Source organism: Mugil cephalus, chromosome 9 (assembly GCF_022458985.1).
Source record: "Mugil cephalus isolate CIBA_MC_2020 chromosome 9, CIBA_Mcephalus_1.1, whole genome shotgun sequence".
In the NCBI taxonomy this organism is placed as follows: domain Eukaryota; kingdom Metazoa; phylum Chordata; class Actinopteri; order Mugiliformes; family Mugilidae; genus Mugil; species Mugil cephalus.
Genome location: NC_061778.1, coordinates 8654055 through 8668315, shown reverse-complemented (window position 1 = coordinate 8668315; position 14261 = coordinate 8654055). Strand labels below are relative to the sequence as shown.

Genomic DNA, 14261 nt, shown 5'->3' with positions numbered 1-14261 from the left:
CGGACATAAAAAAAAAAAAAAAAAAAAAAAGTTAGATTAGGCAAAATAAAAACAGGATTTTCTGCCATGACTTCTGTAGATATTAAAGCTCCACATGGCTGCTCTGCACATCTGATTTGACGAATGCCCAAACACTCCAAAACACTCAACGAGATAGCACGGTGACAGCGTTCGGTTTAAAATCCGCTGCCATTTTTAATCATAGAGTCTGGAGGAGGAGGGAATAGAGGAGCAAGAGAAACAGAAATGCCACAAAACAGTGATGAATTTTGATGAAGGAGACAAAAAAAGAAAGAAAAAAAGTGCAACAGTCAAGTGAAAGCAGGCAGATCTCAGCTTAGAGCCGAGTGGCTTCTGCGAGGGAAACCCAGATAGTCGACTGGAAGCCGTCGGACACGTGCGTGCGCGACGTCAGCGTGTCAGCGGAAAAAGGACAGTGCACGAGCAGAGACATGTCAACGTGAGAGGGATGATGGAAAAGCCTCAGTAAGCAATGTTCTGAGCTCACGGCTAAGAATCTCGTGCCCGAGTCGACAGTGGCAAACACAACACAAACAGGATCACGGCGAGTTGTTTGTGTGTGTGTGTGAGACAAGGTGTTAGCCACTTCATCTGGAGTGACTGACACGCTGTCAAACGTGGAACCAAAAGAGGCAACATTTATATTTAATCTGAACACGGACGGCCGTATGTTTTTCTCATTTTCACAAAACGATTCTTCTTCGTAAAGTCGACGCGGGCTGCATCTGGGAAAACCGCTTTTGTTTTATGTAGAAGACAAAGGTAAATGCAAACAGTGGGCCCACATAAACATGTTATTTCTGCACCTCATGAACATTTCTGCATGCATCAGTAGATTCCCAGTAGTGCAACACAATAGTTGAATTTTAATGAGTTTTCCTATACGGAACTCCACAGAGAAAGTATACCATGTTTATTAATGTACTATAGTTTTTCTTTGCAAAAAAAAATAAGAAAAAGATTTAAATAGTGCAGACACAAGGTAAATATTTGCTAACTAAAGAATATTATAATAGAACGGTTATTTATTTCTGTTTCTTTGTAAGTTCTAACTAAAATATGAAAAACAAAAACTTATATTACACATAAATTAATATCTGTTGCTTTAAAACATCATTACTACACTACTGCTGATTAAACTAATCAGCAAAAGGAAAGTATGTCTCTTTCTTTGCCAGACCTGAAAAGTTTATATCAAACTCAGCAAGTCAGGTAACAATTATTCATGTTTTTAAAGTCAATGCAGCATCATTTTGGTACAAGTAACAGTCTATTTAATAAGGAGGTATAATGTTCTCTAAACTATCGAGTTGAAGCTTGTTTGCTTCTGGCTTCGCATAATTACCGCCCTAACTATGTGCCAGCGCGAGAGAAAATACTGAAGTAATGCAAAGGAAGACGGAGGAAATGACTTCTCGGACTGACTAAATGAGATAATGGTGCATGTGTGGCCAAGTGGACTCCATCAAGCCGGAGAATCAACCTGACAACGTGTAGCTAACAGGAAGAGTGACTGCTCTGCCTGACAACACGGAGACAAGCAGCCAGATCATCTCCAAATGTGCTGTTGCCACCTAATGGACAACCGCATCCACACAGTTAGATTAGAGTGGAAATGTGAAGTTGGATACTGACAGAGTGAACCTCAGATAAACTATAGATTAGCAAAGAATGTATAATTCTATTCAAATAAACACAGACTGCTGCCACTTATGCATGTGACGGCCACAGGTCTGCATTTAAACATAATCAAATTAAGACGCCTCAGCTCAAGTAGAAATATTACGTATCAGCAGCCTTGACAGAACCAAAAGGCACATTTACTCTTGGTTTATGGAGAAGGGGCGTAGGGCTCCTCCATTAGGTCGGGTGTGTCGAACTCATTTTAGTTCAGGGGCACAATACAGTCCAATTTAATCTCAAGGCGTCCAGAGCAGCAACATAAAAGTGTAACAACAACTACACCAACATTTCTCTTTGCTTCTGTGCAAAGACGTACGTTATGACAGTGTTTACATTTAAGGAGCTACTCTGGTACAACAACCTTTTGGCAACCTGATTTTTTTTTTTTTTTTTTAATAAAAATAAGTGAAATTCCGGCACATTGCCGCCATCTACATTTTAGTCTCAGTATAGCGTTATACCTGCAACTCCTGCTAGCATCCAAGTGGAAACATTAATAGTAGCAGTTTCTTTGATTGAAAAATTGCAGGTTTCCTTCTAATTTGTGCACTTTTTTACACGAATTTACGCCGATTAGATTAGACCCTCTGATGGGGTTGGTTTGGTCGCAGGTTGTTTGTTTGACATCCTTGCATTAGGTTAAAATAATACTAATCTTCAAGAGATTTATTCAAAATGTGCACTTCTTACAGAAAGACTTTTACAGGGAATAAAACCACCCCGAGACCAAGGCTTATCAACAACACAACAAAACACACATTATTTAGACCACAGCCAGCAGAGATCCAATCAAAACACACACTAACAACTTACAATACTTTTCAGACAGCCACCCCTCCCTGTGAGCAGCCTCCAAATAAGGATAAATAACCAAGGAAGATATTCTCTCAGTCCTCTTCATAGGACGAAGCTGGCTGTGCTCCGGCTCTCAGTCATGCCACATAACAATCTTGTCTTCCTGCCATGGTCCTCACTTGGTTCAACTTTGAGAGTAATGAGGCAGATCTGGCCTCCTTCCATCTATGACTTTTAAACTTGATCACAGGGACCCAAGATGGCTCCTCTTCTTCAGTGAACACCACCAACAGAAGAATTTAAGGATCATTATCTCTGACCATCCAAAGAAGCAGCAGCTGCAAGCGGAGCTACCTTCTGTCATTAAAGAGTCGAGAGCACAGGAAGTATAAGGGCTGCAGAACAGTGATTCTTAAGACCAGGTGGTGATAACAGGTCTTTTTCAATCTAACCCTATTTCACGGTTTGTAAACAATGTGATGTTTTTGAGGGGCGGGGCTTAACTGGATGCCAAACATCTCAAAACACTATAACTTGTAAACGGTGGTTAGCATATTTCAATGGACTGTTTTGGCACGAATGGACGAGGAAAACGCATATTTTATAGAATATACCAATACGGTCACTCCCTGAGACTGTGAGTGTTATTTTAAAAAGCTGACAATGACTGATGGGACTATATTCGCTGGATGGACGATTTGACCAAAGGAGGACACAGAGGGGACGAAGTCCAGTCTGTCTTTATCAAGTGAAGCCTCTCCAACAAATATATCACAAGAAGTAAGTGGAACCACTGTGGAGGGTGATGTGAAATGCAGCTTCTGCTGGGTCACCCCTGAAACGCGCAACCAATATTCAGTTAGCTCGTTGTTAGCGTTAGCATTAACACGTAGAAAGAATCCCCTAAATAAGGATCAATTTAACCTAATTTCAGTCATAATATAGTCAAACCCATAACATTATCCAGGTTAAAGCTCTTATCTGATACTTTCTTTTAATCACCAAAGCAAAACTTAAGTTGCCTACGACTGGCAGTGGCTGGAATGTGAGAACATTTTCATTTGAACATTTTCATTTAAAATGAAAATTATTTAAAGAAGGGTGATGCTAAACCTACTATAAACACCAGTGAAGACATCTAATTTAAAAAAAAAGGCCTATTTGAGTAAATGTTCCGGTTTTTCGCTTGCTGACCTGCAAAGAAAACTGCCCCGATTATGCTGATTACATACTCGCATCAACGTTAAATACTCCAAGGCAGGAAACAAGGCTGCAGCGAACTTGTCACTAAATAAATATCAAGTGTTTACTGTCTGTTGTACGCCGGTGTAGGGCAGGCGCTGATATTGGAAAGTGAATAAATGGAGCCCTTCGGATAGAATCGATTGCATCTCCCACTCACAAACGCAGACATTTGCCTTCATGTCAGAGAGGAGGGGTCAGACGCAGCCTGCTTAAGCAGGATCTATAAAGAGGACAGATCAATCAGAGCGCTATAGCGCTGCAGAGAGGTTAAGTATCAGCCGCCGCCCCCAGAACATGCGAGCGCTGCCTCATCCATCAGTCATGTGCCAAAAACTATAGAAAAATACAATTTATCCTCACGTCTCGCATAGAGAAAAACATACATTCATCGATCAGGCATAACATTACGACCGCTGACAGGAGAAGTGAATGACATTGATTATCTCGTGACAATTCAATATTCTGCTGGGAAACTTTTGGACCTGGCATTCATGTGGGTGTACCACCCACCTAGACCAGACCCAAACACCCAGACAGGCCCCCACTAACAACATCCTGTTTCCACACACGACAGGACACATTCAGACGACCCATGTCCATTCTCTGATGAGTCACAACTGCTTTGGAGGCACAAGGGAGACCTACACAATATTGGGAAGGTGGTCATAATGTTATGCCTGATCTATGTACAAAGGATTCATTTATTTTTGGTTATGTTATACTTCAAGGAGAGGAAATAGCTCTGGGGAAATAATAATGAAGAACTGGCAAAAAATAAAACTAAAAGCTTAAATGTTTCTCTATTCATCATGGCAATGACCTTCCTACAAATTTTACTCGATCATTTCAGCTCCACTAATATACAGATGACTATAGATCGCTGGGTTTTAAAGACAAATACATCTCAGTTGATTTCTACACAGTCCTGCACGTTTAGTGAACACACACATGCAATAACATAAGCGCGCACACACACACACATACGCACACACACACACTACTCAATCTAATACTCACACATTAGAACAGAAATGCTACAATCAACATAATCACACAGAAATGAGTCTGGATTTCATTTCATCTGGAAAGGCGATTAGAGGAGTAAAAAACGCATTTCCACAGATTAAGCATGATTTCCATTTATGTGTAATGCTTCATTGAAGCTCCCCCCACATTGTGGCTAATGGGGGAACGCTAATCTTGATAATGAGAATCAGAGCATGCTCTCTCTCTCTCTCTCTCTCAACTTGGCGAATGGAAACTTGCCATTTAAATCCTCCAAGTTCTTCAATTTCTAGCATAATATTCGCATGCAAGGAGCTGCCATCCGGCGGGGGACAAGAACGAGACACGGCTTCTGACATTAAATGCATACCAAGGGTAACACTGCCTGCCGCCCTCGGTGCATGTGTCTGAACGGGTAAATGACAAATGTCTGTAAGCACTTGTTAAAACTAAAATTAGGGAAAAAGCTTTGAATGCAAAACTTAACACTTCACTAGACATTTTTATGTGGAAAAAAAAAAAGGCTTGAACTTACCAGCCTCTGAGCTTGAATGCCTCAGGGATGTCTGGGTTAATCATCAGAGTGCTGCTGAAGGATGCAGAGAGTGACCGGCCTCCGAAATCTGAAAGCTTCGCTGCCTTGATGGCTACAATGGGCTGTCCGGCGCCATCAAACTTTTCTGCCTGTGCAAAGGAGCAAATATGACTTTTTTTTAAAATGACACCAGTACTTGTATTTGTCTGGATTACACCCCTTCTCTTTTTACTCACTGAGGGTTCACTCATACTCTTACTACATCAAACTTTAAGGGGTAAACTGCCTAGCGTGGGTGCGCTCTTAGTTTAGGACTGATAATCTACAACCGTGCACAAGGTCACATTTATCAATTAGCACTGGACTCAAAGTAAAGCTTTGCAGTAGCAGTGACAATAGTGACCTGTAGGTGAAAAGTCAGGGGAACACTAATATTACAATTAGACATGAAGCAAACGTCTTGAGGATCTGTCCAATATTTAAAGAAATAGTTGACTATGATTAAAAGACATAAATATCATAAATATCCCTGAGCCATCAGTAAAAAAAATGATTTTTTTCCCCTCACTTGCATATTTTTTCTGTGAACTTTGATGCTGTTTTGCATAATAACCTGAAGAGCTAACTCCATGAACTCCAGGGGGAGGAGATGAAGCCTTCCTATATGTGGCAACGCGCCTCAGTACTTGCCGCTAGGCATTGTCATTGTTCTTTATGAACTATATATGTTGTGTACATCATCGTGTCCCTCCAGGAAAGGGGCATCTGTCAAACAAATAAATAAATAAACAAACGGGACACTGCGCCTCCTGTCAGGAAGAGAGAGAAAAAAAAAAAACAGAAACCGTGGTGCACTCAGCACAGTCCCCATGAGCCACAGGTAAAAATCAACTTCAGGAAACCATTCGGTTTCTTGCACGGTGACAGGATGTGTAGACAATAATTTCAAGCTCATCCGCTTCTGTTAAACATTGTTAAATAGCTTCAGTTCTCACGTGCTTGAACTCTGACCCCCGAGTGCCGACAACCACTTTTGTTTTTAATTAAACACCTTCTTGACATAATTCTCAAGTGCCACAAATGCAGCATTTGTATCAATGAGCTCTTCGTCTGACTGCATGTTCTAGCAGGGCCGGGCGCTGTACTGGTTCATAGGGAGTACCTGTATTTTCTTCTCTGTTATGATATGAATTTTCAATATACTGGCATTTTTATAGTTTTATAATTCTGTAAATATCATGTATTGTGTTTTCCTTTTATATAGTACGTATGGTGCCTGTATATTGCTGCAGTCTATTTGATTACACAGTGTTGGGAACCCGGCACCGCGAGACACTGTTTCAGTCCGGACCATTTTCAATGTAGCACTTCTAAACACACACACGCTGCGACTGCGTCACTGTCAGGTGTGGTGAAGATGGATATTGTCAGAAAAATGAAGTGGCAGAACGAGAAAAGGTGACATCTTTGATTTCTGCGGACAGTCCCTGTTTAGGAAAACCTGTCTCCCAACTAAAGGTGTCCCCATTTTTAGTTTTTTATGAATGAGAAGAAAAAAAAAATGTTGAGAACCAACTATAATAATTACAGTAACCGGTCTAATTATGAATAAATACGGCAAAACAAATGAAACTGTAATCATCACTGTTTCTTCATTTCATCATGATAACATTTAATTCTTTCTTTTTTTTTTTAATTTTAATTTGATCTGAGAGCCATAAACGTCCCCAGATTTCTACGTCAGCAGGCAGCGCTAACACGAGGCCATGCAAACCCGTTTTACTACTAGTGTGGGATTATTCTACAATATTTACTCATCATCACAGTAAAATAGTCCATCCTCAGTCTGCTGCATTAATTCTTTTCTCAACCAGTAGAAAACGTAATTATGCATGAAATAAATAAACAAAAAAATAAACATAAATAAATACTGTGATAATACATTTTTAGTCGCACCGCCCAGCCCTGTGCTCTAGCTTCACTCCAGAGTCATTCATTTATAGTGACTGACTTAAAGCCTCTACAATAAATAAAAAGGGCCTTAAAGGTTCCACTCAAACATGTCTGTTCTCAGATGATGATTAATAATAAAAACCCTGGTTTCTACTTTGGGTTCCTAAGTGCTCAAATATAAACCAGCTGGTGCAGTGTGAGCCTGGTACTGATTTTCACCGATCCTGACACGACGTCTGCGCTCCATTACACATTTCAGCTTAAAGTCTGCACTCACTTCCTCTCCCCACAGCGTGACAGTCACCAACTTCCCAGACATGTCCATCAGACTGATGGTCCTCTTGGACACCTCGCGGTTGGTCTTGGTCGTGAGACGGGTCACCTCGTCGACGCTCTTGCATATTCCGATCACATCTGGAACAGAAATCACAGATTTAGCTGCAGCTGCTTCTCCATCCTTGACTGATTTACAGTTTATACATTAATTATTTGTTATAGTTTGTTGTATACTATTTGCAACGCTGTTTTCATTTCAAAGAAAAACAGTTCCCAAAATAAATGTATCATGAATACATCCTATAGCTTCCAGCACAAATTGACTCAAGGGGAATAAGTTATTCATTCATTTCAAGTTGAGTGCAATATACCGAGAGAGACTACAAGGCACTTACATCCACAATGCTGGAGAGAAACCAAGAAGTGGGCTTTATTTTTTCACAATTCGCAATTCATCAGGCACAATTTGTTGACTAATACGGTTACACATAATGGAAGCCATTATTGTAAAGTTATAAGAGCGGCTTCATTTTTATCATCATCTTTAAACTCAACCCAAAGAGGATTTTACGTTTGAGGGCTGAATGACGAGTGGCACGTTGGAGAGAAATCGCTCCGACGGCAACACAAGCAGCAGTTTTTTATTAAAAGGAATTAGGAGCACACTCCTCATTATTACTTCATGCTACCAATGGCAGCAGGTTCTCCTCGGCTCTGCCACGAGGCCCAAAGTCAATCTGCGCTACAGGCCATTACTGTCATCAGTATTATTAATACCACTTTTATCTCTGGCTCTGACGGTGCCATTACCTCAACCTCCCTGCATATCTGACTCCACTTTCTACTCCAGACACCTCAAAAAACTCAGCAGGAGCTGGGCTCCCAGCCTCGGTTGGCTGGTTTACGCTTTTCACAAAAGGCGGTGCTCGAGAGAATCATAATCGTCACGAAGCCAAAGGAAAACAATACGCACTCGCACAAAAGGAACAATGGAAGACACAAGCGTAAGCCACCTGTGAGTACGAAGCCCAATCCATTCAGTGATGGACGATCAGCTTATCGCTCCCCCGTCCTTTTATCGCACAGAATAAATAAGACAACGTCCAAATGAATGTCTCGTGAAGTGGATTGGCAAAACATGATAAGCATTTCAGCAGAAATATTGTTTTAATTGGACATATCATCTCACTGCGGCACTGGGACCAAATGAGCCATAAGCTCTGTCTCGAAAAGGGTTCAGAGCCACGAGCAGAGGAAGACTTGGCGGTTGGTTTCTCATCTTCTACTACCTCTTATCCTCACTAGGGTCGCGGGGGGTTACCGGAGCCTATCCCAGCTGTCATCGGGCAAAAGGCAGGGTACACCCTGGACAGGTCGCCAGTCCATCACAGGGCTAACGCAGAGACAAACAGCCCAGAGAAAACCCACGCAGACACAGGGAGAAGATGCAAACTCCACCCAGAAAGGCTCAAACTGGACTCAAACCCAGACCTTCTCACTGGGAGGCCGCCCCAAAAACCACCATCCACTTTTTAATTTTGCTTGGGCCTTACAGAGTGGTGCTATAATATGTAATATATGAAATAAGGTTGTTGGAGAGGTTGGAAGGATTAAAAAAATGTTTGAGGAAACCATAAGAACAGAAACAAGCAGAAGCAATGTTTTCCTTAATTGAGAACGTATTTTAACCAGATGGGACTGAAAACGTATAACTTGTCTTTGTTAGAACAATATACTGAACAGATACTTGGATCAAGAACAAAGCACAACTGGGAGGCTAATTATCTAGTGAGGACATGAGACTTCACTCTAGTTTCACTTTTGCCAGCATCTCATCTCTGTGTATTTTATTTTTTTTTCCATAGGAGAAGAAACTGACGTCTGGGGCCTTAACGACAGAGGTTGGGCTCAGAAATGTCTGAGCAGATCATTACTTTCTCCTCACCAACAATAGCATCCTTGTCTTTGTTCTCCAAGTCACCGATGGAGACAAAGTCACACTGCACCATGGGAACGTCACAGCTATCCTCGCAGGGAATGATGGTGGACTCTCCACTGAGTGTCATCTCGTAGTCATTCTTCACCGACGTGTACTGCTTGTTGGCGATCTTCAGGGAGCCCTTGGAGATGTAGTAGACCTGGCCCGTACAGAGGGATGAAGCACGTGTTTATCACAGATCTGGGGAGCGTTTTACCTGACTGAATGTTGCAAACAAGACAGCACTTCAGGCAGACGAGGAGGAGGACAGGGGGGGGAGGGATCAACAAAGGCTGGCAGATCATCATAAGCTGCTTATTATACGGGTATAGTGCAGCCAGATGACTCATTCAAAGTCTGTGTGGTTTTTACTCAAAAAGTACTGGCAGCTGTTGATAGAGCAGTCAGGAGCCAAATCTGCAGTTTTGGCAAATAACTAGGACACGCTGCATCGTCATCTGGAGGAACGTCTCACCTTGCCAGCTTCTATGAGGGTGTAGAACTTGTCCACCTCTTGGTTGAAACCAGTCACTCGTATCTCACCCTGGAACAAAATATAAAATTCAGTTAATATTAACCTCCTGAGAGTCAAGCTTTTGTTTGGAATGCGTCCTACTTTGATTAAGATTTATAGGGATTGGTTAGGTAGGACTTAAGAAGAATAAAAAATAATCATCTTTGAACTGAAAGTAGTTTTTGGACAAAAAAAAAAAAAAAAAGTCCTCATATGTGGACAAGGGGATTATTTCACTGTATGTTTCAACAAAGTCACTAAAATATAAAAGTGTTTATTTTAATGCAGAAGCAGAGTACTGGCTCACTGGCAACGTAGCTGTTGCTACCGACAGAATTTGTTAAATTTGGAGTTTCATATCGAACTAGAAAAGTTAGTAAGCATGAACAGGAAAATTTATTAATAACAAAACTCGATGAGGTTCTGAACCATGTCGCACTTTTGTCCCATGATCAGATGTAGAATGAATTGGCTGAAATTCCTGCTTTCATGTTTTCACAGCGACTGGTGCACACAGGGTATGTACGGGACGTCTCCATGGTTATGGCCACTGAGTGGCAATAATAGACAGCTGAACATGGAGATTAGCAGTATTAGTTTGAATCACAGGCTTTAATAGTGTCTAAAGTGTAAAATTAATTTAAAAAATGCGAGGAGCTGTTGTGTGATTGACTGAACCAACAGATTTGAAAAGCAGTCAGAGATATCTGTAAAACTGTATCTCTGACTGCTTTTCAAATCTGTCAAAGAAAAGTAAATGCTCCATACTAAGAAACCACTGGAATCCACGCAGTGAAACCAGGTGTTGTGGTTCACATTTAGTGTCAGGTAATATTAATTTATGCTGTATATTTTTTTGATGAAGTTGTACCATAAGTTACTTCTTAAGTTACGTTCTGGAGGGCTGTAAGATAAGTTTGTGGATGTTGTTGTTTTGGCGTAGTTACAGCCGACAATAACTATTTCAGTTCCGATAATAAATAACAATAAAACAATAAACAGAATATTTGTGATCAGTCTTCGTCGTCCTTTTAACGTCCTGTTTGACACTACAGTGTTGTACGGCTAACGTTACTTCTCAGTAAAGCTCTTAGCGTTAGCATCTTTCATTTAGCTACATTTATCATAATGAAATGACCTAAAACTAAATGACACTGAGGCAACCAAAAGTGTCTCCTTCTGAGTACAAAGGGTCTAAATGAAGTAGAAATAGCTGCCACCGACCTAATGTCCCCATATGAGGACACAGGGTCTAAAGGTAGGACAGGCGCAGATTTCCAACTTCTTGGGTTTTATTTACACAGTTTTACTCAAACTCTGGCAATAACACTTACGCTCTCGTCAACAATCTCCATGGAGAAGAGTTTGCCATCTCCCCGAGAGTTGCTCCATGTACGAATGCTGCTCTTGTTGGTCACACGGGCGCGGATCGTCCACCTGTAACGCAGAGAGACACGAGTCTGAGTCCTGAGCCAAGAATGTCAGGCTATATACAGATATATTACATTCATTTATTCATTCGCCATCGCAACCTGTTAATAATAATAATAAAACTCGCCTCCTCTGCAAGAGGCTTTTCAGGGACATTTGATTAGTCACTGGAGAAAAAAAGCAACGGTGTAGCTAATGACATTAATGCTGGCATACCTAAAAAGACATTTAGGTGAGCCAAGAAGTCTGTGGTATGAGCACAGCACTGGCAATACTCAAAAGAATGGAGGCATTTAGAAATTTCATTATGTCACCCTCTAAAAATTCTCATTGAATTCAATGAAGGTGACGCAGTAAAGCCTGAACAAAACAACAAAAAAATGTTTTTTTTAGGTCAATAGTAATGTGTATATTAATAGCAATAGTACATTCAAGGGTTTAAAGATTTTGATTAAGACCTATCAGTCTTTTCTTTTTGATTTAAGAGTAGAAAAAGTAAAGAGTGACATTCCCAGAGCTTTTATAATTGAAAAATGAAACCGCTATGCTCACTGGTCTCCCAGAGAATCTATATACTGGAAATATGTAGAAACTGAACTCAGTCATATCGTGTTTTTTTTTGTTATTTATCTGACAACATACACTATACATGAGATCCGATATGTTTCACATAAGGTCGACGGGCCAATTAAATGTGTCACTATATTTAGACTTAGATAGACTTTTATCGATCCACACAAGGGAAACTGCTCGGTCACGGTAGCTCAGAAAAAAAAAAAAAAAAAAAAAAAAAAACACTCTTGAAAATCGTGAGTGAAAAGAAAAACAGGTGTGGGATAGTTAAACTAATAATAAAAATAAAATACAAATAACTCAATAACATAAGCAAAAAATATACAAGATTTGCATATATAGAAATCCAAAAGAAATTGACGTAAACTCAATTAAAACATTATACAAATATACAGATTTATCTTCTACTACTATGTCTATATAGTCTGAATCTGATCTAACACAAACTAAAGTATTACACTGAACAGAGCAGATTCAGCATCTCAACAGAACACAATAGAAAGACTGACATCTGCAGGGCTGGGGTGGTGAGTCGCAGTAGTAGTCCTTGTTTTTCCAGACAAGAGCTCAATAAAGACTCCACAGAGCAGATGCTAATGGCTAATAAGGCAACACTGCTTGCAGTCCATTAACAAGTGGTTAGCAGTTTATTTGTGGGTCTATAGACCTATAAAACTAAACCATATACATTACATTCCTCTGAGTGGGCGTAAGCAACCGTTTGCTAAATGAATTACTCGAGTACAATTATAATTACAGTTATTACTTCACTTTATGCATGCTAATGAATGTTAGAATATAGCAACAGACGAGTTTTCTAATTAGGTCAATATAAAGGCCTGAATAAACCAGGATTTTTGTGATGAATATTATCATTTGCTCAAAGCTGACTTTCAAATGGTTTGTTCGTTCATAGATTTCATGTTGAAAGATTAATGTCAGAAGTTATTAGCTCATAAGACGTTATTCGTTGGTAGATTAATCGACTCCTCAGAAAATAATCTGTTGAAAAAAATCATTTGAATCAGTCCTAATCACAACTACGAACTCCCAGGGACTGAGAAACGCACTCACTTGGACTGGTAGGGGTTGAGGCTGGCGATGGGCACAACCTTGGAGCTGCCCCCTGGCGTACTTGGCATAGCAGATGAAGCCTTCTTCCCAAAGTCTCTGTTGAAACCTTTATTCACTGTTGGAAGAGCGAGGAGAAAAATAAATGATCCATGAAGAGCACTGATAGAGAGGAGTCAAGAGAGAGGCACATGCATTATTCATTAGAGACAAATTACAAAAATCCAATTTCTTTGGATTGCAACTGCTTGATCACTAATTATCTCACTTCGTGAGCGATGTTTTCTTTACCTAAGAAAAACCTACTGACTTAAAGCAAATTTACCATGAGTGACTCTAGAGAAAGCAGGAAAGACCTGAGCAAGAAACAAAAATCGAGCTGTTTGGAGATGTGTGATCCAGCATTTTGGTGAGAAGGATGATTCGCATTTCACAGAATCAGGGCAGAGTGTGAAATGCTATAACAAACTGGAGCTGCTCTTCCCCCGGAGAGCGCTGCTGCCTGACTTTGAGATTTTTTCTTCCCGTTTGAACAAGCTCTGCACATTTGATTTGTGTGCGTCTCACGCCGAGGATTAAAGTTCAAAGTGTCCACTTAAGTCCTTCCACTTTGCCAACTACTGCACTTCTGGTAATTAAGCCCCCAGATCAAGCAGCACACACAGAGAAATGAACAATGACTGTGCTGATGAGGATGGGGGTTGCCACAACCTCAATTCCCACACGGCAGATTAAGAGGATGAACACCTGCTATGACACATACCAGAAGACGGCAAAACCCTTCTGACAGCTGTACTGCACACCTCTCCCGGTCCAAGTTATTTGCCGTGTCGTGTTCCAGTGCATATCTCTCATAAAAACAACTGACAGCGTGTCAAAAATTAAAATGTGTCTCAACAAGGGTGTCAAAATCACTTGTGTCCTGTAAATCACTGGGTGGATTGCAAGCAGCAGAAGAATGCTGCCACCTGGTGGTCATTTAGTTCATGGGCAGAAGTTTTGAATAAAGCCTTGCACTCACCTTCGTTTTTATTTTGTGGCTGCAGTGGAGGTCGGTTTTCAGGGACTGGAGCTTGAACTGACTGTGGACCTTTACTCTGGCCTGCAAGGATAACGTGATATTAGCATTAGCCTGCAGTAACATCATACAGGAAGCTACGACTAGAAAGAGCAGTGTTGGA

At 40.7% G+C, this 14261-nt stretch overlaps 1 protein-coding gene across 1 annotated transcript in view; it reads right to left on the bottom strand.

Annotated features, from left to right (window-relative positions):
• The window catches only part of rpa1 (replication protein A1), a 29456-nt gene that overhangs the window by 13109 nt on the left and 2086 nt on the right, over positions 1 to 14261 (bottom strand). The window contains exons 6-12 of the mRNA XM_047595032.1: positions 14102 to 14182; positions 13084 to 13198; positions 11340 to 11442; positions 9967 to 10035; positions 9459 to 9651; positions 7515 to 7651; positions 5285 to 5433 (exon numbers count right to left, since the gene is read on the bottom strand). Of these exons, the coding sequence (XP_047450988.1) occupies positions 5285 to 5433; positions 7515 to 7651; positions 9459 to 9651; positions 9967 to 10035; positions 11340 to 11442; positions 13084 to 13198; positions 14102 to 14182 (847 nt within the window). The remainder of the gene's footprint in view (positions 1 to 5284; positions 5434 to 7514; positions 7652 to 9458; positions 9652 to 9966; positions 10036 to 11339; positions 11443 to 13083; positions 13199 to 14101; positions 14183 to 14261) is intronic.